The 25,683-nt window shown below is 46.2% G+C and overlaps 1 protein-coding gene across 2 annotated transcripts in view; it reads right to left on the bottom strand.

Annotated features, from left to right (window-relative positions):
* CCDC15 (coiled-coil domain containing 15) overlaps positions 1 to 23,124 on the bottom strand; it is a 60,472-nt gene extending 37,348 nt beyond the window's left edge. Inside the window, exons 1-6 of one of the 2 annotated variants that reach the window (XM_055132670.1) lie at positions 23,005 to 23,124; positions 22,585 to 22,843; positions 19,125 to 19,317; positions 14,451 to 14,600; positions 13,478 to 13,642; positions 1,800 to 1,913 (exon numbers count right to left, since the gene is read on the bottom strand). In XM_055132670.1, coding sequence (XP_054988645.1) covers positions 1,800 to 1,913; positions 13,478 to 13,642; positions 14,451 to 14,600; positions 19,125 to 19,317; positions 22,585 to 22,586 — 624 coding nt within the window. In that variant the 5' untranslated portion in view covers positions 22,587 to 22,843; positions 23,005 to 23,124. The remainder of the gene's footprint in view (positions 1 to 1,799; positions 1,914 to 13,477; positions 13,643 to 14,450; positions 14,601 to 19,124; positions 19,318 to 22,584; positions 22,844 to 23,004) is intronic. The other variant, XM_055132671.1, reaches the window with a different exon arrangement.
* Between the last annotated feature and the right edge of the window lie 2,559 nt (positions 23,125 to 25,683).

The raw sequence follows: 25,683 nt of genomic DNA, 5'->3' as shown, positions 1-25,683 counted from the left end.
GGGAAAATACAAAATTAGAACCTATATTTGCACAGGATAGAGCAAAATGTAAAATAAAATCCCAATCAAAAAACGTGACTTTGGGGAGCAGGAAGGTAATGCAGGTGACAGAGCAGGTGTTGGCACACGTGAGCTGAGTTGGGTCTAGGCCCTGCATTTTCCTTCTCCAGCACTGCCACTTGTATTGTGGTGGCCCTGCAGCCCCACCAGGATAAGTGTCACCATGATTTGTCCCTATTAAAAAAAAAAAAAGTGACTCTGGAAAAGAGCTGAGTAAGAAACAGAGTTGATGACAGCAAAAGAAAAGGTAAAGTAAAAAGACCTAATGGTCCATTTTCCTAGAAGCTGCACATCAAATAAATTCCAAGATTAAGTAAATACAGGACAATACATGGGCTTAACAGCCATATGCATAAAACTTGGAATTGAAAAAGAAACAAAACACGTTATTTTACATATATGGTCTTACCTATCATTTTGAGATGAGTTCCACATTTATATTCCTATTGTTAAACGAATATTATATTTGAATCAGAAGAATTTAATTTTTTTAAAAAAATTAATGGCACTGACAAAAGTAAAAGATATACATTGTGAAAACTTTTCAGGGGCTGGGGAAATAGTACAGCAGGTAGGGTGCGTAGCTTGCACGAGGCCCACCTTTGTTCAATCCCCAGCATTCCATATGGTCCCCCAAGTACCACCAGGAGTAATTCCTGAGTGAAGAGTCAGGCATAATCCCTTAGCATGGATATGGCCCATAAACATAAACAAAAACAAAAGCTTTTTTTTTTTTTTTTTTTTTTTTTTGCTTTTTGGGTCACACCTGGCGATGCACAAGGGTCACTCCTGGCTCTGCACTCAGGAATTACCCCTGGCGGTGCTCAGGGGACCATATGGGATGCTGGGAATCGAACCCGGGTCGGCCGCGTGCAAGGCAAACGCCCTACCCGCTGTGCTATCACTCCAGCCCCCCAAAAAAAACAAAAGCTTTTTAAACAAAGAAAAATAAAAATTATCTGTTAATCACGACACCCCCCCCCCCAACCAATAATCAGCATTAGCCTCTTGGTTCATCTCTCTCCAGACTTGCCTCCCTGTGTCTTTCACTTTTCTTCTTTAGAGTCTCCCCAGCAAGGGTGGGGGGCGGGGCAGGGCCCCAGGTCTGCTGGTCAGTGCCTGGGCCTGGCAATGCCCTGTGGTACTGTGGGGTGAGAGGGGATGAGGTTCCCAGGACCAGACTTGGAGTCCCACCTATGCAAGACCCTGCTCCATCTCTTTGGGCTGTCTCCCTGTCAGTGCTTAGGTCTTCATTATTTTGTAAATAAAACTTATCATCTTATCATTTTTAATTATAGCCTTTATTTGCTGGCTTCTCATATGTTTCTCTCGGTGCACAGAAGCTCCTTGAGGAGCTTTTACCACAAAAATACTGTCTAGAAAAATGGCTAGTGACTGTTTGTGGAATAGATTATTTCTTTGGTAGAGATGGTGGGGAGGGTGCCAAATCCAGGACCTTGAATACCAGCTGAACTCTTTCTTTTTTCAGTTGAAATTATACTGTGCGTAATTTTGTGCCGTGCTTTTTCCACTTAACTTTGTACTGCTGATACTTTTCTTTGTCTTCAAATACTCTGTCACATATATGGGGCTATCATCATTTTTTTAGTTATTACTTACTACAGAATACTTAAGATTTTTATACAATTCTAAACAATATTGAGATGTGAAAAACATTCCCCTGTATTCCTACAGAAATGTTACTATTTTCAAAGAAACGAGGAGGTTTTTTTTTTCACCTCTCTGGTGGGATAGCTTCTCCTCGGGCCCCTAGGGAGCAGAGGTGTGTCCTTGTGACTCACAGTTTTCAAGGACGCCAGCTGGTGACGTGCCTGCTTCATGGTCTGACAGAGCTGCCAGGGAAGAGAAAGAAAGCAAACAAAACAGGTTAAGGTCTTAATGCCACATTCACTAAGTGCTCCAACAGGAAAATAGGCCCCTATTATTAAAAACTGCCAGACCTAAGACAGGAGGATTACTTGCAAAGGAGATTTTGATCTGCTGATAGAATTTTTGCATGATTTTCATTATTCTAAGAGACTGCGTTTCATAACTTAAGGATTGCTTGATAATAATGCATGTTTTAAATTGCACATATAAACAAAAATTATTAGAACATGAAAATTTCAACTAATACACTTAGAAATTATTGAGCAGGGCCAGAGGGATAACATAGTGGATAGGACATTTGCCTTCCCACGGTTATCTGGGTTTGATCCCTAGCACCCAATATGGTCCTCTCAGTCCCACCAGAAGTGATCCCTGAGTGCAGAGCCTGGAGAAAGCACTGAGCATCACTGGGTATAACCCCAAAACAAACAAACAAATTTCTTTAGTTGCTGAGTAGCGAATGGGTCAAAATTCAGTTAATCACAATGAAAAAAGGGATATACATGGGGCAGAGGTTTTATGAAAAAACACAAAACCACAAAAACACCTGCTTTAATCCACTGCTAAATATGGCAGACATTACTGCTCTGTACTATATAACAAAGAATTCAAAAGGCCTTTTGTACAGATTTAAAGAATACCTACTATTCATTTTCCATCAAGTCCAAATTTCTATCAGTCACAAGGATTATTCTTAGTCCCTTCAATAATGTTTCAGGAGGCTGGAGTGATAGTGCAGAGTAAGGTGCTTGCCTTGTATGTGGCCAACCTAGTTTAATCCTATACCCATAATGTACCCTGAGTCCCTCCAGGTGTGATCCCTAAACACAGAGCCAAGAGTAAGCCTTGAGCACAGCTGGGTGTAACAAATTACTATCACTGTAACACTGTCATCCTGTTGTTCATCAATTTGCTCGAGCGGGCGCCAATAACATCTCCATTCATCCCTGCTGCGTGCAAGTGTAGCCTGATGGCATATTGGGGGCTCTTTCAGGGTCAGGGGAATGAGGACCGTCATTGTTACTGTTTTTGGCATATTGAGTCACCACGGGTAGCTTGCCAGGCTCTGCCGTGTGGGTGGGATACTCTCAGTAGCTTACCGGGCTCTCTGAGAGGGACAGAGGCTTTTGGGGTGGCCTCTAGTCGCCTTTACAGGTGTTCCCAGTCTACTGAATGTAAGCTTTTGGTCGACTGGCATTTTTAACGATCTGCACACTGACAAACACAAACCTGCCTGTGTCTCTAGTTAGCACCTGGGACACCTGAGGCCTCAGGTTGATCTCCTTGAGGTTGATGGAGTGCACCGGAGGTTGTTGAGCAGCTGGCAGAGCAGGACCTTATTGCGGAGGGTCTGTGCCAGGTCAAACACCTGCGCCGAGTCCCAGGTCACCCAGTGGTTGGCTGACAGCACCCCACAGTGGATGAGCCACTGCATGCACTGCTACCACGGCTCTATGTCCAACAGCATTGCGACTCGGCCCAGCTGGGGCAGGTGGCGATGCTGCAGCCGTCACCGCAGTTTCTCTGTGCCCCAAGAACGCCATTCTGTCCAAATCTTGCAAAAGAGATGCAATGTCTATCAGGAATCAGGTTAGAGTTCCAGCAGGGATCACGCGTAGAGTCCCATGCCTGGTGTGCTGAGCTGCGCGTTGTCTAAGGTGAGATAGTGAGCCGGATTCAGGAGAGTGTGAGGGGTTCGGGTGGTGTCAGTGCCATCTTGCCTCCAATCAAATATGGTATGGTAATTATGGAAAATGAGTAGGAAGTGTCTTATGATGTGTCGGTTTAGGAATATGTTCACTCATACGTGAAGCTCGACCCTAGCATGTGGAAAGCTTCCTAGAGCGTGGCGGCGGTTGGGTTGTGGAGGTCGGCTGCTGGGGCTGGGTCTCTTGAGGCAGGGAGGGCTCTCACCTGCCCCTCTCTGGGGCATCCCGATTGAAAACAGCCTGGCGTGGAGTCCAGTGACATGGTTATGGGAGCCTCATTTTATGCTCCCTTCCAGGAAAGGCAGCCGTGAGTTCTGGATGGTGGCCGCGCCAGGCTGTTTAAAAAAATAAAATAAAAAGAGTGCGGAACTCTGTGATCTTGGACTCTGGGCTCAACAGGACCCGGGAGCAGAGATCCTCTGTCTGCTTCCCCCAGTCTCTGGCAGTCTAGGGGTCATGCCCATAAGCCGCCTCCTGCTGGCACCAGATAATTTCCTCATCGGGTGTAACAAAAACAAAAACAAAAACCTGGGGAGAAAAATAGTATATTTCATCTGGTCTTATATAGGACACTTCAAGTTGAAATGTTCATTAGACTTATTTTGTTCCTCTGTCATTACTATAAGCCTTCAACTGAAAGTTCTGTTTCAAATTACCTCCTCTGAGGATCAAAGGATAACAGTCACCGAAAGATAACAGATTCTAATCACAGAAACCTATAAATGCCACCTGATTTGTAAAGGGGTCTTTTACAAGGACAATTAAGCTAAGGATCTTGAGATATGGTAAAATCCTGGATTATCCAGATGGGTACTACATGCCATCACTAGCGTTCCTGTAAGAGAAGCAAAGGGAGGGCTGGAGAGATAGTGCAGTGGGTAGGGGAGAGGGGCTGGAGCGGGTAGGTGCTTGCCTTGCATGTGGCCAGCCCAGGTTAAATCCCTGGCATCCCACATGGTCTCTCAAGCACCTCCAGGAGTAATTCCTGAGTGCAGAGCCAAGAGTAACCCCTGAGCATCACTGGGTGTGACCCACCAAGAAAAAAAAAATAAAAATAAAAAAGAGTGCAGGGGTAGTGTGTTTGCCTTGCACACGGCCAACCCAAGTTCAATCCCCAGCATCCCACCAGGGATGTGTGCACTGCCAGGAGTAATTCCTGAGTGCAGATTCTGGAGTGACCCCTGAGCATCACTGGGTGTGACCCAAAGAGAGAGAGAGAGAGAGAGAGAGAGAGAGAGAGAGAGAGAGAGAGAGAGAGAGAGAGTGAGGTGAGTCAGGCAAAGGGAGATTCAATATCCAGAACACCATAATGCATCCTCAAGCAAAGGCATATAAGTAAAACACCGAAAGCAATACAATCAAGGAACAATCCAGTCCCAGAATCTGTGAAGATCACCCCTGCTAGGATCCTGGCTTTGTTTCAGTGAACTGTTTTTGGAACTCTGGCCACCAAAAAAACTGTTGGAAGAATAAACTTGTCATTTTAAACAATTAAGTTTGAGGCAATCTGTTATACTATCATGGAAAACTAATTACAAGGAACACAGTTAATATTAAGAATTTACAAATAAGAGGATGTTATAAATCATCCATAAAGCATTAGGCACGTAAACACATTTCTCTTAGTGCAGCACCAAGACCTAAAGATTCCCTGAGAGAAACAATCATTCAAGGAGCACAGAGAGTACAGCTGGAAAGGTCCTGGCCTGGTTTGTGGTCTGTCCAGGGTCACTCTCCAGCACCCCAGGTGGTGCTCAAGAGTCAACAGAGCTGGCAGAGCCATGAGTCAGCCCTGAGCAAAGCTGGTTGTGGTTTAAAAACAACAAAACAAAAAGAAATGAAATAGTTATCATTACATTTAAAAACCTGGCCATTGTAACCATAAACAAAGAGTTTTGACTGATAAATTACTACATAAACAAATTTTGACATTTTAAATCTTCAAATCCAAAACTTCATGTGAGATAAAATTTGATGAAAATCTACTGTGACACTGTTCATCATTCATTGTTTATTTTCTTTAGTTCCTTGTAATTCATTCATGTGATTTTTTTTTTTTTTTGCTTTTTGGGTCACACCCGGCGATGCTCAGGGGTGACTCCTGGCCCTGCACTCAGGAATTACTCCTGGTGGTGCTTGGGGGACCATATGGGATGCTGGGAATCGAACTCGGGTCGGCCACGTGCAAGGCAAACACCCTCCCCACTGTGCTATTGCTCCAGCCCCTCATAATTTTTTTAAACAAGTATTTGAAAGAAGGAATGACATGAAACTTCATTAAAACTGAAACACAGCAGTAATAACTATGTAATTCTGAGGAAAAAAAGTATAAATGAGACCTAACATTTACAAAGTTTTTACCAACTCTACCAACTTCAAGGCCCAATGCCCATTTTCACTACAATTGGGTGTAGCTAGCTACACCCAACTGTATTGGTGTGGTAGGTAGGTTCAGGGCCTCACACATTCAAGGCATAGACTTCACCACTTGAGCTATATCTCCAGCTCCTAATGCTTATTTCAATAGGTATTAATCCAGAAAAAATCTATACAAGGCCCAGAGAGATAGTACAATGGAAAAGTCACTTGCCTAGCGTATGGCAGATTCAGGTTTGATCCCTGGTATTACATAAGGTTCCCTGAGCACCTCCTGGAGTGATCCCTGAGCAGAGACCAAGAGTAAGAGCTAAGCACAGCCAGGTATGGATCAACCCCAACCCTATTCCTACCCCCTAAAAAGTCTATCCAAAGGCCAGGATGTGGCCCAATGGAAAAGCACTGGCCTTGGACACAGGAAGTCTGGGTTCAACCGCCAGTACTACAGGGTCCCCTGGTCAATCCTCGAGCAGAGTCAAGAGCAGTCCAGGAATAGCCCGGAATACAGTCAAAAACACAAAATGAACATTTTAAAAATTTTTGTAAGGCAAAAAAATAAAAAGGGGAAAAAATCTACCTAAAGTTGAATATTATTCCAGTACAACATAGTTTATTTGAAAATGATGGGTTCGATCCCTGGCACCACATATGGTCCAATGAGCCTGCTCTGATCTCAGAGCATGAGCCAGAAGTAAGCCTGAGGGGCTAGAGCAATAGCACAGCAGGTAGGGCGTTTGCCTTGCACGCGGCCGACCCAGGTTCAATTCCCAGCATCCCATATGGTCCTCTGAGCACCGCCAGGGGTAATTCCTGAGTGCAGAGCCAGGAGTAACCCCTGTGCATCGCCAGGTGTGACCCAAATAGAAAAAAAAAAAAAGAAGTATGCCTGAGCACCATTGGGTAATACTGCTAATAAAATGATGATGATGATAATAATAATAATAATAATACCGCTAATAAAAAATGATAACATTTAATACCTTTAAATGTGTTAGACTTTTCAAGGGTTAAAAAATATACAATTAAAACTTAGCCATATAAACCCCGAATTATAGTTCACAAACCCTACTGCAATGCATCAGTTGCTCTCATTTATTTTTATCTTTAACTACACAACCCAGCTATAAACTAGCCAGTCACCAACCTAACACACACACAAAAAGCAAACTGAACTAAAAGAGATCCCTCATATTTATAATAAAATGAAACAGAGTGATAACACAGTGGTAGGGCGTTCGCCTTTCATGCTACCGATCTGTGTTCAATTCCACCACCCCTCTCGGAGAGCCTGGCAAGCTACCAAGAGTATCATGCCCGCACGGCAGAGTGTGGCAAGCTACCCGTGGCGTATTTGATATGCCAAAAACAGTAACAATAAGTCTCACAATGAGAGACATTACTGGTGCCCGCTCGAACAAATCCATGAGCAACGGGATGACAGTGGAACAGATTCAGGGGAAGAAGCTGGGCAGGAAGTGAACATTAAGATCCTAGAAGACCATGTGCCAGATGTCTGGGACTGCAATGAAGAACACACCAGAGCACTTATCCGGGAGTATTATTTGCACACCAAAAACAATTGAAAAGCCTACCAACATTCAGAAAACTAATGACATTTAACATTAATCATATTCTAGACAAACCAGGGAGCTAGGGCAGGAAGTCTTAACAGTCTAGTTCTTACTGACATCTAGTGGATGAAAAATGCAATAGAAAAAGTTCAGATTTAAAAAGTACCCTCTCGGGGCTGGAGCGATATAGCAAAGCAGGTAGAGCGTCTGCCTTGCACGTGGCTGACCCGGGTTCGAATCCCAGCATCCCATATAGTCCCCTGAGCATGGCCAGGGGTAATTCCTGAGTGCAGAGCCAGGAGTAACCCCTGTGCATCGCCAGGTGTGACTCAAAAAGCAATAAATAAATAAATAAATAAAAATTAAAAATAAATTAAAAGTACCCTCTATCATGGCATAGGTATTCAGGCACCAAGTAGTTTACGCAATTTTTCAGTAGTTCTTTTATGAGAAATCGGGAAGGGGTGTGGCAGATTGATCAAAGGGCTGCATCGCACACTGTAGGTCCCAAGTTCAATCCCTCATGGCACTTGGATCCAGTTCTAAGTCTAGTCCTTGTGGCCCCCAGCACCAATGGATCCAAGCAACATCCACTGCCATGCTCAAGTGCCGAACTGTCAGGGGCACAGTGAGGCTGAGTATCTCTGAGAATGACCCCAGACATCCAGAACACTGTTTGAGACGTCAAAAAACTAAAAATCGGGCTGGAGTGATAGTACAGTGGGTAGGGCGTTTGCCTTGCACGTGGTAGACCTGGGTTGATTCCCAGCATCCCATATGGTCCCCCAAGCACTGCCAGGCGTAATTACTGAGTGCAAAGCCAGGAGGTAACCCCTGTGCATTGCTGGGTGTGACACAAAAAGGAAAAGAAATTAAAAATCGGGGCCAGGTTGGCCACGTGCAAGGCAAATGCCCTACCTGCTGTGCTATCGCTCCAGCACAGCGGGTAGGGCGTTTGCCTTGCACGCGGCCGACCCGGGTTCGAATCCCAGCATCCCATATGGTCCCCTGAGCACGGCCAGGGGTAATTCCTGAGTGCAGAGCCAGGAGTGACCCCTGTGCAATGCCAGGTGTGATCCAAAAAGCAAAAAAAAAAAAAAAAAAAATCGGGGCCAGAGAGTACAGCGGGTAAGGAGCTTGCCTTGCAATGCCCAAGTCAGGTTTGAGTGCCAAAACCACATATATATATTCCTTCAGTTCTGCCAGGAGTGATCCCTAAGCAGAGTCAGGAGTAAGTCCCAAGTACCACTCAGTATGGCCCCAAAACAAAAACACTATCTCATAGTGATTCAACTTAAAAAAAATTAAATTAACCCCCACCCCCCCCAAAAAAAAATCAGGGTAGAAAAACATATAAAAAAGTTAACATAAAAAAAATGTTAGGGGCCAAGCAATAGAACAGAGAGTAGGATGCTTGCTTTGTATATAGCCATCCCAGGTTCAATCCCCAGCACCTCATACAGTCCCCCAAACCCTGCCAAGAGAGGTAAACGAGCACAGCCAAGTATGGTCACCCCAAATCCCCCCAAAATAATTAAATGTTAAAGCCTTAAAGGCTTTTAGGAATCAGGAAAATAGTAAAAGGGTTGGGGTGCGTATCTTGCATGCATGTGACCCAAGTTCAATCCCCAGCACCACATAGAGCCCCAAATATCACTGGCTGTGGGCCTGGAGCCCCCCAAAACTGCTGTGGTGGCCCCAGTGGCTAGAACAGCAGCACATGGCCAGGCCCTCATACTGACCCACCACCAGCCCAGGTAACTGAGAACTACAAGGAACCACTGTACACTACACGGGAGGCCCAAACATTTTCAAAATAAAACAAAGCTTTCACAACCTGATTTTCTCCTATTTTTCTAACATTGGTTTCTGTTACTCTGCTCTATAAATTACCAATTAAAGAGGCTCCTTCACTTATTTTGGAACTTAGCAAGCTCATTACACATTCTAGGTTTTTTAACAGATTCTATCTCAAAAGCCTCTTAAGTTTACCAATGAAATGTAGCTTATACTAATTCAAAACATAGACGATTTTCACCTTTTTCATGAATTCTTCCTATTTTCTTGGAATTTAAGTTTTTGAACTTCAAAATAGAGCCAATACCTCTATGCTACATTGGGGGATCCATAAGCTTTATATTTAGGATCTCTATTTGAAAATATAAACCCATGGAACAACCTAACTAATACTTAAGTAGTATCCTTAGAGTGTCTATAAACAATACATGCAAACATCTGTGCACTAAAGTCCTAAACTCATGTATGAGACAAGAAGGAAAAGTCTCACCACTGTGGGATTTAAACTACATGAAATAATTTCATCTGTTTTGATTTTTGTTTGAGCTGTACCTGACAGTGCTCAGGGCAGACTCCTGGCTTTGCACTCAACGATCGTTCCTGGCAGTGTTCGGGGGACCATATGGGATGCCAGGATCGAGCCAGGGTCAGCTCCCTACCCACTGTACTATCGCTCCGACCCCTGAACTGCATCTCTCTTAATCAGTATTCTAGCCCTTGTAGAATGCACTATGAGGCTCATTGTTTTCTGAACAAACAGTTCACAGTATTAAAAAGAAAAACAAAAATAATTATAAAAACAATACAAATCACATAATAACAAGAAAAGGTCATAGTCTGGGACAAAGGAAAAGTTTTTAAAAAGTTGAATGAGCCTATAGAAGTTTCCCTATTGATACTATATAGTACAATCAGATTTAATTCACACTATGACCAAGCACATTACTTAGGCAATTATACAACTTTTCATTTTCACATTTCTTGATTTTCCACATTTCTGCTCTCTTCTAACTATGCCTAAGAATTTGTTTGTATTTGGGCCACAGTCAGATATGCTCAGGGATTATTCCGGGCTCTGTGCTCAGGGGCACTCAGGGACTATATGCAGTAGCAGGGACTGCATCCAGGTCAGCCACATGCAAGTCAAGCACCTTCACCCCTGTTCTATCTCTGGTCAACCTAAAACTGTTTGAAGTGATAAGATGAATCACATCTAAATCAGAGCTGAAGGGTCTGGCCTCAAATGAATAGTACAGATCAGTGCACCAAGAAGGGAGCTGCCTGGAGGGTGTTAAGTGACTGGAGTAAGTGGCTTACCTGGGATGACTAACATCAATATTAGCTATGGAAAATGAACTGCTAAATGTACATTTTCCAAAATAACTCTGCAGATATTGAGAGTTCACTGTATTGTTACTAGGCTTATAAGCTATTAATATGATGACAATATAAAAGACTGAGGTAAGCAGACAAAAATAATGAATAATATGCCCTATATACGACGAATCTCTGCAATACAAGTCAGGAATTACTTCTGTCCATATTCTTATGAGAAAACATTCTTTGACATAAAACTTTTTTTTTTTTTAGTTAGGGCAACGTCCATCGATACTTGGGGGGTCACTCATGGATATGCACTCAGAAATTACTCCTGGTGGTGCTCCAAGGACCATATGGGGTGCCAAGGATCAAATTAAGGTTGGCCACAAGCAAGGCAAGTGCCCTATCTGCTGTACTATCTCTCCAACCCCATAGGGATAATTTGTACTTCTCGTTAGGTTTTGTGTGTGGTGGTGTGGAGCAAGGGGAGGGGGCAAATCTGGAAGTATTCAGGGCTTACTCCTGGCTTTACACTCAAGGATCACTCCTGCCGGTGCTTGAGGAACCAAATGGGGTGCCTAGGTCTGTTGCATAGAAGGCAAGAACCTTACCCTTTATACTATTGCCCTGGCCCCTAAAACTCTTAGTTTGAACTTGTACTTTGGCACCTTTCTTTAGACAATCCCAAAGTGTCTTGCAAAAATAAATAAATACAAACTTAAAATGCATACATAAAAATAAACACCAGAGGGATACACTGTAGAGATGCCTCCAGACCCTGTGCCAGGCTGTCTTATCCGGGCCTCCTGGAGGCGGGCGAGTGAGGTCCTCTTCCGGCCTCAACAGCCCCTGCAGCTGAAAACCTCCAGAACTCAAGTAACGCCATGCTCATGGCCACTCTCCAGAGGCTCAGCCAGCCTCATCCATGAGGGAATCTGCTGAAAAACCCAGGTATGCAGGACTTGTGATTGAATCTCCAGGCTCGCCTGGAGTAGGGAATGTGTGACCTTCCCCCCATCTCCCTGTGCTTCTGGTAGGTAGCCTGGCAGTCACGGTCAGGAACTACCTCTGGCACCATATAAGCTCAGTAACAGCCATGATCCAGAGACTCACAAACAAAGCTCTCAGAAGAGAGTAACACAGAACGATACTCTGCACCCTCTGGACCCCAAAGTCACCATCCAAATTTTAGAATTCCTGGAGTGCACAGCCACAGCAAGGGGAGGGGGCAAATCTGGAAGTATTCAGGGCTTACTCCTGGCTTTACACTCAAGGATCACTCCTGCCGGTGAGGAACCAAATGGGATGCCTAGGTCTGTTGCATAGAAGGCAAGAACCTTACCCTTTATACTATTGCCCTGGCCCCTAAAACTCTTAGTTTGAACTTGTACTTTGGCACCTTTCTTTAGACAATCCCAAATGCTATCTCTTATACAAGGGCTTACTGGCTCCAGGGTGAGATATAATAATCTTCACGTACTTTTCCCTAAGGAAACTTTTTTGGATCATTTTTAGCAGATTATTCATAACAAGTACACAAAACAAATTATTTAGGTCCTGCAATGGGGGCAGGGTTTGGGGGTCAGGGTGGAAACATTCAAATCATGGCAGTGGGTAGGTGTAATGGTAATGGGATTGGTGTTGGAATATTAAATGCAACAAATTGTGAACAACTTTATAAAAATAAAATTAAATTTAAACTAATTAAAAAACAAATAAATAAATGTCAAGGCCAGAGAGACAGTGCAAGGCTTAAGGCACTTGCCATGCATGTTGCTTATTCCAGTTTGACCCTCAGCACTGCCTGGTCCTGAGCACAGTGAACCCTGAATACTGCCCAGAGTGAACATTGAGCACAAGGCCAGAAGTAGCGCCTAAGCGTCTCCAGATGTGGCCCAAAACTCTTCTCAAAATAAAATCAACATCATTCCACTAGTCCCTACTTCACAAAAGACAGAGCTAATAAAGCTAGGAAGATAGTTTATCTTCTTTAAAATTTTTTAAATTTTTTATTAGACAATCACTGTGATGTACAGTTACAAACTTATGAACTTTTGTGTTTGCCTTTCACTCATACAGTGATCGTTTACCGTTTACCCATCCCTCCACCAGTGCCCATTCTCCTCCACCAATGATCCCAGTATCCCTCTCACCACCCCCACCCCATCCCCCACTACCCCACCCTGCCTCTGCGGCAGGGCATTCCCTTTTGTTCTCTCTCCTTCTGGGTGTTGTAGTTTGCAATAGAGGTATTGAGTGGCCTTCATATTCAGTCTATAATCTACTTTCAGCTCGCATCTTCCAGCCCGAATGGGTCCTCCCAACATCCTCTACTTGGTGTTCCCTTCTCAGAAGATAGTATATCTTAAGGGTTAAGAAACATGAAAGGTGCTGGTTCAATCCCTGGAACCACACCGCCCTCTCCTGGTATCACCCAGTAGTAACTGGAAGGCCCAAGACTACCAGTACTGCTGCAGGTGGCCCTGACACCCTCCTCCAGGATGGCCTGGAGGTCCCTGGCACTGCAGGGCCCAGGCAGCACCACACCCTCGGGTCCTTGCATTGCATCACTAGCCAACTGGCTGAGAATCTCTGGGAATAGCCCCCAGGTCTCTGAGCAACTCTTAGGAGGCCCCCCCCAAAGAAAAGGCTAAAAAAAAAAGTAAATTTGAAAATGATCACTCCCATGCTCTAGACTGAACCTTAGACATCATATTTTAGTTTGGACACAAACCAAACTGAACATGTACTTACAGCCTGGGCTTGTTGTTGGAATAATCCATTTTGAGTCTCTTTGTCTTCTAGTCTATTCTCACTCTCCATGGCAGCATTCAAATTGCTTTGGAAAATGCTGCTGCTTCTAGGAGTCAAGAGGACCAGTTCTGAAGACTGCATGGCTACAGAGCCTTCTTTTTCTGCCTACACAACAAAAGAAAGAGTGAAATTCTTTCAGAAGATTCCACTCCAATGCAATACAACCAAAAACCACCTCTAACAGAATTGGACTTTCTGTGGCAAACTTACTGAGTGTATGAACATGTCAACCTTCTGTGGCACACCCCGAAAACTTACATAATATGATCATGGACTGTTACATCGATTTCAAAAACATGTCAGAATTTTAAAACAAAATGAATACCTCCCAAAGGGGTAAGAGGAGAAGTAGGGATGCTTTAGCTGCCAAAAAAGGTACCATTTACTAGGCAGCTAGTCATCTGCCAATAATTTGTTACCTAATTCCCACAACAAGCCTAGGAGATGTGTCATATTCTCCAATATACAGATGAAGAAACTTCATCAACAGAGATTAATAGAAGTAATTAGTTCAAGGTCACATGACTAGCATGTGACAAAGCCAGAACTCAACTTTAGTCTGAATCGAAAGTCAATATTGCTTTTAACTACTTAGTGAAAGCAAACAGTGGGAGTCAGAACTAGACAAGAATAAAATTTGGTTTCTCTACCTACAAACCTATTACCTATTAACCTATTAGAATTGTACCCTGACTGCTTTGTGCTTATGAGATAATAGGGGTCTCTAATAGGTTAATGGGTTAATGAGGTAATAGCTTTGTTTACCTATTACCTATCTCTACCTATTAACCTCACTAGCATTCCAAATTTCAGAAAGCATGGAATAAAGAAAATGGATTCCACTATACACAATAGCTTCTCAGAACACACACAGTTCTCCTTCAATCTTCCTGCAGCTCACTGTTGAACTTACTGCTTCATAGAACTTCTGAAGCTGCTGCTTTTTTCTCAGCCTAATTTGCTCATTTACTCGATGTTTGACTTGTCTCTGAAAATGCTTCAAAGCCTCTTGTTTTCTTCTTAGTTGTTCCTTTAGTTGTTGTTCAATCCTATATGCTGAAATCTTTAAAGATAAGAGAAGAAAATAAGCTTGTCAGAAGTGCTGTGCATTAGTACTCTCTTACAAGCACAGAGCAGGCCAAGGAGGTAGCTCAAAGCTGTAGGGCTCATGCCCTTGCACTCAGGAGATATCAAGTTCAATTCCCAGCATCATATGGTCCCTTACATGCTACAGATATGGACTTGATGGGCCCCAGCACTAGCAGTCCAGAGCATCAAACCACCACAACCACAGTCAGATCTGATATAATTGGCAGTGGTCTTTGGGTCCCTGAGAACCAATGCAGAGACCCCTATTTAACTCATAAGCACAAAGCAGTCAGAGTATAATTGTAAAAATATACTTCAGTTATGGGCTAGAGCACTAGTGTAATAGGTAAGGTGCTGGTTTCACACTCAGCTGACCTAGTTCGATCCCCAGAACTACCAAGAATGATCATGAGCACAGATTCAGGGATAAGTCCTGAGCATAGTCAGTTGTGGCCCAAACAATGCCATCCCCCAATATATACATGTATACATATATTATATATACATATATTGTATACACACATATATACATATGTGTATATCTCTAATTTTATGAAATGTTTATTTCTACATTACATAAAATATCTGAAACTTAGGAAATAATAGTCATCTTTACTAGATCAAGATCCCACACCTGGAAAATTACTGAGCTCGAGTTTCTCTGACTCCAATATTTATGCTCTGTACTGTACTGATTCTCTCTTGAAATGTCGCTTTCACAAGGAGTCTTCATGTTAAATAAAATTACCGTACTTCCTACCTACTACCCCTTCTAACACAGTCCCAATCCTAAATCTGAATAATGTCTCGTTATTTTACAGATTGTCATCAAATTATCAGAATCAGAGGCCAGAGCACTAGCACAGTGGGTAGGGTGCCTGCCTTGCATGCGGCTGACCCAAGTTTGATCTCTGACATCCCATACGATCCCCAAACCCGCCAGGAGTGATCCCTGAGTGCAGAGCCAGGAGTAAACTCTGAGTCAGCTGGCACTGGCTCAAAAACAAACAAAAAAATGTAAGAATCACATGAATTTCCATTCCAATAAAAATTTTCATTTTCAAAAAGTCTATCCCATGTACTATTCTGTATATGTAAATACAATACACAGCAGGAAGGCACATGCCTGCAATGTGTGAAGTTCTGGGTTTGATCCCCAGCACTGCAAGAGAGTAGGAACCACAGAAGAACATACAAAACAAAAGTCAAAAAACAATTAAATAAGATAATTAAAGGAGAGATCTACATTGTAGTCTGACCAACTCACCTCAATCAACTCAGGTCCCAGGAAAGTCTAAGTCACTCAGCTTTTCTCTTTCCTTTTCTGTCTGCTCCCTCTCTGTACAGCCACACCAATATTGTACCTAAATTGTTATATTTAAATCCTAATTTGTGCCTCCCCAAGTTGATTTCTACCTAACCTTTCAAAACTTTGAAGTAACTAAACTCTGCATAGTCATGTTAATATAACATAGTAACACTGTAGCACTGCTGTCCTGTCCATCAATTTGCTTGAGAGGGCACCAGTAACATCTCCATTGTGAGACTTGTTGTTACTGTTTTTGGCATATCAAATATGCCACAGGTAGCTTGCCAGGCTCTGCTGTGCGGGCAAGATATTCTGCTGTGCCGGGCACTTCGAGAGGGACAGAGGAATCGAACCCGGGTCAGAAGCATGCAAGGCAAACTCTCTACCTGCTGTACTATGACTCCAGTCCAATATATCCAATATAACATAGTAGCTAATATAAATATTAACTAGTGGAAAAAGTTAATTCCTTTCCAAAATTTCCTATGTTCTATAATCCTATCAACCACCATCACCTTAGCTGGCTACTTCACTCTATAATGCCCACTGGCATCCTGATTATACCTTGCTTACTTCTTATTCTCCCCATACTCCTTACCATTATCTCCTTATATTTTAAAATTATCTAAATTCTTCACTAAATTTTCCTGTCACATCAACCCATGTTCCTTCTTATTAAGAGCCACAATCTTAGCACTCATATACTACTAAGGTTCTTAAAAATCCTTTCCGGAAATAGGCAAAGTAGGAATCAATGAATAAATATGCACAACATACAAAAATAAAATGAATGTGACACTGCATTACTTAATATTTACTCTAAATATGTGGTGCTTCTTCTGGTATCAAGCGCCACTAAAGAAACAGCCCTGATACTTTTTTTTTTTTTTGCTTTTTGGGTCACACCCGGCGATGCACAGGGGTAACTCCTGGCTCTGAACTCAGGAATTACTCCTGGCGGTGCTCAGGGGACCATATGGGATGCTGGGATTCGAACCCAGGTCAGCCGCGTGCAAGGCAAACACCCTACCCGCTGTGCTATCACTCCAGCCCCCCTGCTACTTTTCAACTCTTGGTCAGCCCGGCATCTATACAGTCAGAAGGCCGTATCATATTCTGTGTATTCTACAAATATTTACCTACATTTATCAGGCAGTAAGATATATATAGGAATGTAATTTTTTTCCCTGTAAGTTCAGGAGTTCATGCTCCATCAGGAAAATTCAGTATATAGACAACTTACTAGAAATACCAAATTGTGAGCGAGGCAATAAAAACTAGCCAGCAGTCACTTGTTTAGTTGGGTTGTCTTCAAATTTTCCCATTCACTATCTCCTCTTGCTGAAGACATTTTTATGAGACCCAAGTATACTGGTATATAAAAGAGGTATACATTTACTAATAAATCATAAAAAAATTATTTAAAACAATGTCCACATTTAGGGGCTGGAGTGATAGCACAGCGGGTAGGACATTTGCCTTGCACGCGGCCGACCCGGGTTCAAATCCCAGCATCCCATATGGTCCCCTGAGCACTGCCAGGGGTGATTCCTGAGTGCATGAGCCAGGAGTGACCCCTGTGCATCGCCGGGTGTGACCCAAAAAGCAAAAAAAAAAAAAATGTCCATATTTAGTCACCCCAGATAATCATGACTCATGGATGAAGAAGCTAGAATTGAACAGACTACCAAAAATCTTTCAAAACTGCCCTAGTGCTGTGTCAAAATTTCTTTTTATCTGAAATGTTCCTCCCTCTTGACCACTTATCATCTTTGAATTCTTTAAGGATCATCAAAGACCACCCTTCTTATTCTCCCATTCAAAAGGTGTTTCTTGGCTGCTGGAGAGACAGTACAGAGAACAGGGCACTTGTCTTGCATGCAGCAAAATCCAGGTTCAATCCCCAATACCCTATGTTGTCTCCCAAGCACCAGCAGGAGTAACCCCCGAGCTCAGCCAAAATAGAAAACCTACTATGTATAGAATAAAAGACCTACTGTGTGCAGAACAAAATGAACAAAACATGCCCTTGTGGAATAGTTAAAGCCTGCTCAGAACTCATCTCTTCCTTCTCTATTCTTTATCTCAATCTTACTAAAGTTTCATTACAAAACTTACCACAACCATGAATCAACCAAACAATGGTTTAGGGTAAGCACCACATCCCTACTTCGTGGCTGGAAGTGTGGAGAACAGACATCACATGGGCCCTGTGCCAGCAAGAACAAGCAATGGAGAGTTTGGGAAGGACGGGGCAGCGGCTGCAGCAGGGGCAGACCCAAAGCCAGCTCAGACACTGCACAACCCGTCCCCCCCAGCACCACCAGGTGTAGCCCTGCTACACAGCTTCTGGGTGGGTGGTCGTTCCAGGAGTGACCTTATCGGAGGTGCAGAGTGGGGGCCAGGAAAACAGTACAGGGGTTAGGGCATATGCCTGCATAGGGCCTGCCTGGGTTCAATCCCACTCCCCATACACATAACACATGGCCCCCAAGTATGGGGGGGAAGTGCAGCCCCGGGCTGGGCCGGAAGCACTGCAGGGCCCGAGCAGCATCCCTGCCTCAGCCCTGGCACTGATTCTACGGGGTAAAATCCTCAAGCTGCTGGGAATTGAACCAGATCCTCCTGAGACCCCCACCCTGCTACCAATTAAGGCAAAAGAAAAAGTCACCAAGGAAAAATGTCTGTTTGGGGGTCTGGAGCAATAGCACAGCGGGTAGGGCGTTTGCCTTGCACGCGGCCGACCCAGGTTCAATTCCCAGCATCCCATATGGTCCCCTGAGCATCGCCAGGAGTAATTCCTGAGTGCAAAGCCAGGAGATAACCCCTGTGCATTGCCAGGTGTGACCCAAAGAGCAAAAAAAAAAAAAAAAAAAAAAAAAAAAGTCTGTTTAGTCAATTGAAATAGATAGATAAAAGTGACCACTGTATTGTGGGGGGCACGTCCAGCGATGCTCAGGGATCACTCCTCGTGGTGCTCAGGGCACCCTAGAGGGGGCTGGGGGTGGAACCTGGGTGGGCTTCGTGTGAGGCAAGCACCGGACCCGCTGTGCTCCTGCTCTAGCCCCGGGACTGACAACACTTCTGGGCGCCAATGACACGTGCGGCGGGTCTGCGCCGAGGCACGTCTGTTTCGTGTCTGTTTCAGGCGGGCGAGTTCCTGAGAGGACCGGGTGCGGCGGGACTCACGTGCGCGGGGACTTCCGACCGGTCGGGCAGGGCGGGCTCCACCCAGGCCCCGACGGGCATCACCGTCTGGTTGCGCTCGGCCAGCACCGCCAGCACCTTCTGGCTCTTCAGGGGGTTCAGGGCCAGGGGCGGACTCGCGCTGCCCCGAGGCTGCTTGTGGGGACCCATGTTCCGGGGCATCGGGGAGTCCTGCCTGGGGGAGAAAGCAAGACGGTGACCCCCTCCTCAGAGCGCCGTCCCGTCCACGGCCCGGGTGGGAATCGGGATCAGGGGCGGGCGGCCTCGGGGAGCGAAGCCCGGGCTCGCGGGGCGCCTTCTGGAAGGCTCCGGGCTGGGAGCGGACGGAGAGACACCGCCTGTCTGGCGGGGGCGCGGGGGCGCGGCCCCGGGCTGAGGCGCGGGGGCGCGGGCTGGTGGGGAGTCCTGAGTCCGCTAACTACCCCTCTCAGGCCTCCCCCGCCGAGACCGCGCTCCTGAGGGGACGCACCCGGCCGCTCCAGCGCCGGACACAGTCTCCAGCGACTCCGGCGCCGGGGCAACCGCTAGCCGTAAACCGCCACTTTCGGGCGGGCCGCGCCGCCCCGCCCCGGGCCCGCCCCTTCCGGGCTGGCCGCGCCTCCAGTCGGCGGGGCGGCGTGGGGGCGGGGCTTCAGCATCGGGCTTCGTCATTTCCGCTTCCTGTTCCGAGGGGCCGGAAAACGTGCGCGCGCGCGCGGGTGGTCGACCGGCGCCCTCGAGCTGTGGGCTTCCTGGACTCGGGGTTGTCCCTTTCACGCACCGCAGGGCGTTTGGTCTCTGGCACCCACAGAACGTGGCGACGTGAAATAGGTCACGTACAAGAAGTGTTCCCGCGCCCGCTTTGCCTTCCTCTCCCTCGCGCGTCACGTGCTCTGGGAAAGCCTGAGCCACCCTATGAAAAGGGCCACGGGGCGGACTGTGACTCCCTGAGAGGGAACTTGAAACGGGCTCGTCAACTCCAGTCACGTTTTCAAAGACAGCAATCTTGGCCGACAATCTGCTATCTCTTGAGAGACCCTGAGCCAGGCCACTCAGCCAGAAACGGGCATGGGGGTGTTTGTTGTGCTAAGATGCCAAATTTGGGCGCCATCTGTTAAACAGCAAGAAGATCGCCAAGGAACAGAAGGAAGGATGTTTGCAGCTTGAGAAAGGAAGGTTAAGGCATGAGATCGCTGTCCTGGAGAGGAAACGTGTGAACAAGAGACAAGACAGTTGCCAGGCAGCCTCAAGGAACCCGCACGAGGGTGCAATTATTTAAAGGAAGACTGGTCAGCGTGGTTTAGTGCTTTTTTTCAGTGGTGTGGTAACCAACGGGCATGAAAGTGAGGATTTGAATTTCAATCAGGATTGAGCTTGTGCCAAACTGCCCTTAAGCAGGAAAGGGACTGGGAGTTTAATATTAGTGCAGGGAAGCAATCAAACTTCTGGCCCTGGAATATAAAACAGGTCATATGGGAAAAGTGAACTGCTGGGAGCTAAGGAACTTTGCAAGAGATTGTAGGTCCCAGAGGGCCAGGAATGTAGGGTCAGGTAAAGTGCCCACCCTGCATATCTGAGGCCCTGGATTCACTGCAAAAAGGCAGAAAGATTGAAGGTTCCGATGGGAACACTAAGTTTTAGGGAAAAAATGCACTGAATGGAAGGGCCCAGGGATATGGCTCAGTGGCAGAGGCCATGAGTTTGATGCTCAGCACGGCTCCACATGACAAGGACAATCCCAGCACCACTGCCATTGGGGTCTCTGACACCACAAGTTTCATTGCCCTGCAACCAAGTGCCTGTGAGATCCACAACCAGGTGTGTGAGCCCCAGACATTGCACCAACAGGGAAGAGAGTCTCTTTAAAATATTTTTAGGTCAGTGGGCAGGATGCCTTCTTCAATCCCCAGCATCATATATTACTCACCAGGAGTAATCTCTGAGCACAGTCAGAAGTAAGCATCGCCAAGTATGACCCAAAAAATAAGTAGAGACGGGGCAGAGCGATAGTACAGTGTGGAGGGCATTTGCCTTGCATGTGGCCAACTAGGATTTGATCTACAGCATCCAATATGTTCCCCTGAACACTGCCAGGAGTAACTCCCCTTCAAAACCAGGGGAGGAAGGCCCTGAGCATCACTGGGTGTGGCCCAAAAACAGGGGAAAAAGAATGTACTGAAAAGGGGCTGGAATGATAGCACAGCGGGTAGGGCGTTTGCCTTGCACGCGGCCGACCCGGGTTCGATTCCCAGCATCCCATATGGTCCCCCAGCACCACCAGGAGTAATTCCTGAGTGCAGAGCCAGGAATAACCCCTGTGCATTGCTGGGTGTGACCCGAAAAGCAAAAAAAAAAAAACAAAGAAAACGAATGTACTGAAAAGACTAGATGGTGATCTGGAAATGAGATGCTTTAAACAATGTGGACAGAGCAGATTCTGGGACTGTCAACTTCTCTGGTACCTTCAAGGGAGGAGTTCTAAGATAGGAGGTAAGGATAAAATCAACGGAGAAGATGAGGTCAGAGAAATGAGGGGTCAAATTACTGGCTGGTCATTCCTGAGGTTATTGACATCACCAGGATGGATAACAAGAATAGCTTTGGGAGGGGCCAGAAGCAAAAACTCTACATAGAATGTCAGGAAAAGACCTGGAGGTTGGTGCACACACAGTGCAAGTGACAAAGCAGGCAAAACTAGGGACATTTGACTCAAAGTGAGGAGTGAGGCTGAGGAAGAAAGGTAGCAAGAAAGCAACCCTCCAACTCCTCACAGCCAGGAAAGGAATAGAAAACTCACTTAAAGGATGAGAGGAAGGTTGATTTGCACAAGTTTGGGGAGGGGTGGGCGGAACTGGGAAGAAGTGTTAGTAAGGTAGCTCGTTGCCTCTACCCTCTACCTCCAGGCCTCCACTAACAGCAGTGCCAGTGGTTGCCTGTGAGTCCATTTTCCCTATACCCAATGCTCACATCTCAAGCCTGCTCCCCCTTTACACCTTTCCATGATGGCCTGTCTTCAGTATGGCCCAAGGTTTCTTTCTTAAAATTGGCTTAGAAATGACCACCTTCTTCAGAAGCTTAGAATGGGTGTTGCTGGCTCTGGCATCTTGAGGTCCCGCTCCAGAGCTCTCCGCATCAGAGCTGGAGAATCCTCTGTGGCCAGGGGATCCCTGGCCACCACTGGGTCCCTGGCAGCATTCCACTGCACACAGAAGTGATTGTTAGGGGATCCCTGAGTTGGGTTGCACTTCGATCCCCACTCGCCAGCCCATTAGAGGCTGATTCCCCCACCCCTGTAGCAAATCAGAAAATCCAGGGGTCACCTAAGATTCCTGGGGAAACTTTTCAGAATCTGTTCCTGGAAGAACCCAACTGGAACCACCTCGGGTTAGTTTACAGGCTAGCAAACGTGGCTGGTGCTTAGAGAACAGCATCTGAACATCTAGAAGAAAAACAAGGCTCTTACATGTTGGGGGTGGCCCCCGGGATCCTTCATCCTGTTTTTGACTTCAGCACTGAAGCTTTACAAGAACTGAGCTCTAGAGACTCTCTCTAGAATGTCCTCGATCCATCTTAAATAGGTCAGCACATGCTGGTTCTTTCCAACACTTTGGTGCCAATTAATCTCTCTCCTTTGTCCTTCTGGAGAGGGGCTGAATAGGGCACGTTCGGCAACCATGGACACGCGCCTGAGTTCCGCTCAGTTCCTCAGGGGGGCAGGAATTCTGTTCAGAAACCAAATATTTACTCACAGCATAAAAGGCTCGGATGTTTTTCCATCTTCCAGGATGAAAACGGGAACACTCTCCACCTTACCAAAATGTACCAGAACCCCCAGATCACACAGTCCTCCCAACCAGACCCATGCTTTGGGGAGACTCCTTACCGCTGTGGGAGGCTTCTCTGAGAGATGGACCCCTCACACCACAGAACCTGCCAACGTCCAGGACAGCCCCGGGGAAGCGTGGGAGGCCTCGGTCCACACCCACCTTCTCAGGGATGTTTCTCAGGCGTAAGTCACAGTAGGACTACTCGGGAGAACTTCACAAAGAAAGGGGAGGGGGAAAATGTCCTTGGGGAGGGCCATTCCTCAACCCAGGCCCACACAGAGCTTGTTTTGTTCCAGGGAGCTAGCTAGCTAGCCTGTCCCGTGGTTGCTGGAGCAGTTCGGCCCTGCCGCCTCTCAGCACAAAGCCTCATACAAATTCCTGGTTTCCCTGGCAATGCTCTGCAGCTCCCTGGCCGGTGGCAGCCTCCGGAGCCCTGGCTCTGCTCTGGCAAATGGAACGGAGGGTAGGGCCAACTTTGGCAAGCACTCACAAGTAGCCTTAGGAAGTAAAAGACCAAAAATAACTTCAGTGGTAAAGGGGCCACGAGGAATGGCAGCAAGAGCCTCCTGGAGCTTAAAGAGAGGAGGTGCTGGGGGAGAGAGGGGAGACGGCCCCGGGGCTGGAGCCTTCCTACTGAGGAGTGAAGACTGAAGCACTGAGGGTGATTGCCCTCTGTTCCTCGTCCACGCCCTGCCACTTTGCAGCTCAGTGACCCTAATTGCTTCTTGTCTCCTCGGAATTGTAGATTTTCTTGTTTGTAAAACGGCACTATCATTTCTGCCTAGATTTGGGGATTCAGAGAGTTAAATGAGCAAATGGATTTGAAGTGCTTGTCAGCGATCTCCGAAAAGCATGGATGCCCACGGTAGGCTGCTAAGCCCCCAAACTCCTGAGAAGCAGCTTAGCCTTCCCTGATGACAGTTGGTGGGTAAATGTCCCTGCTCCTTTGCACCTTGACTGGGGTGTCATCCGCATTAGCTCCCAGATGGCCCTTTCGCATCACTTCACATCTTCCAAACCAATAATGCCCATGGGGAGTCATTGCTCCCCCATTCAGCAGATTTGGAGCCAGAACCCCAAAGAGCTGGTGAGCCCATCCCAAGATGAGACAGTCAGGAAGGTGCACTGCCAGCAGCCCTGAGAGAGACTGGGCACGCAACCACAGGTGGAGTGCAGAAACAAAAGTGCGGTGCGGGTGCTTCACCCCATCACAGAGCTCACATCACCCGGCGGGGAGCGTGGCATCTTCCCCTTAGCTTCTGACTAGGTCTCAAACCTACTTTCCCAAACTGTGAGTCATGACCCCGTATTGGGGCAAGGGGCTTACATAACTAAATTTGGGGATGGGGTGGCAATAATTTGTTTTAACATAAATGAGTTCTTCTCTGTTACTGATTTATATAACTATTTTCTTTTATTTATTTATTTATTTATTTTTGCTTTTTGGGTCACACCCGGCAATGCACAGGGGTCACTCCTGGCTCTGCACTCAGGAATTAGCCCTGGCGCTGCTCAGGGGACCATATGGGATGCTGGGAATTGAACCCAGGTCAGCCGCGTGCAAAGCAAGCACCCTACTCGCTGTGCTATCACTCCAGCCCCCATATATAACTATTTTATACACCTGAAGTCAATTCCATTTTTTTCAGATGGAGCGGGGTCTTGTTTGGAAAAGTTTAAGAAACCCAGCTGTACACCAAACAGGAGAGAGAACAAAAGGGAATGCCCTGCCGAAGAGGCAGGGTGGGTGATGGGGGTTGGGGTCGGGGTAGTGGGAGGGATACTGGGAACATTGGTGGAGGAGAATGGGCACTGGTGGAGGGATGTAAACCAAATCCAAATATCAAAGTTCATAAGTTTGTAACTGTACCTCACGGTGATTCACTAATAAAAATTAAAAAAAAAAAACAAAACAAGTTGTAGAAAATTGGCAGGAGGCAGACATTTCTTTCTTTGTTTCTTTTTCTTTTTTTCTTTCTTTATTAAATCACTATGAGATTGGGGGCTGGAGTGATAGCACAGCGGGTAGGGTGTTTGCCTTGCACGCGGCCGACCCGGGTTCGATTCCCAGTATCCCATATGGTCCCCTGAGCACGGCCAGGGGTAATTCCTGAGTGCAGAGCCAGGAGTGACCTGAGCATCGCTGGGTCTGACCCCCCAAAAAAAGCAAAAAAAAATCACTATGAAATAGACCCTTACTAAGCAGTTCATGATTATGCTTCAATCATACAGTATTCCAACACCCATCCCTCCACCAGTGTATATTTTCCAGCACCAGTGTCCCCAATTTCCTCCCATCACCCCACCCCACTCCCATGCACTTCTCTCTTTCTCTCTCTCTCTCTTTCTCTCTCTCTCTCCCACCCCCATCCCCCGCTTTGGGGCATTATGGTTTGCAATACAGATACTGAAAAGTTTCATGCATATAAGGGCCTGCCTTTTCCCCCCAACCCTCTGATAGCTCCCAGGGCCAGAATGCCTTTGGGGGCTTTTAATTGTATTTACTTGGGGATGGGGTGTGTGTGCTGGGGATCAACCCCAGAGCCTCACATCTGCAAGACCAGTACTGTACCGCTAACTACACCCCAGCTCCTCTCCCTCCCTGGCTAGGCTCACTGGAGAGCAACTGCTGGCACCGAACCCCTTGTGCAGGGACAAGGAGGAGGAATAGGAGGGATCAGGACACAAGGTCCGGGCTCGTGGGTGTCCTAGCCTGTCCCCTCCTTGAGCACAGA

Source organism: Sorex araneus, chromosome 3 (assembly GCF_027595985.1).
Source record: "Sorex araneus isolate mSorAra2 chromosome 3, mSorAra2.pri, whole genome shotgun sequence".
Taxonomy (NCBI): domain Eukaryota; kingdom Metazoa; phylum Chordata; class Mammalia; order Eulipotyphla; family Soricidae; genus Sorex; species Sorex araneus.
Note: the sequence above shows the minus strand (reverse complement) of the source record. Positions and strands in the feature narration are given on the sequence as shown.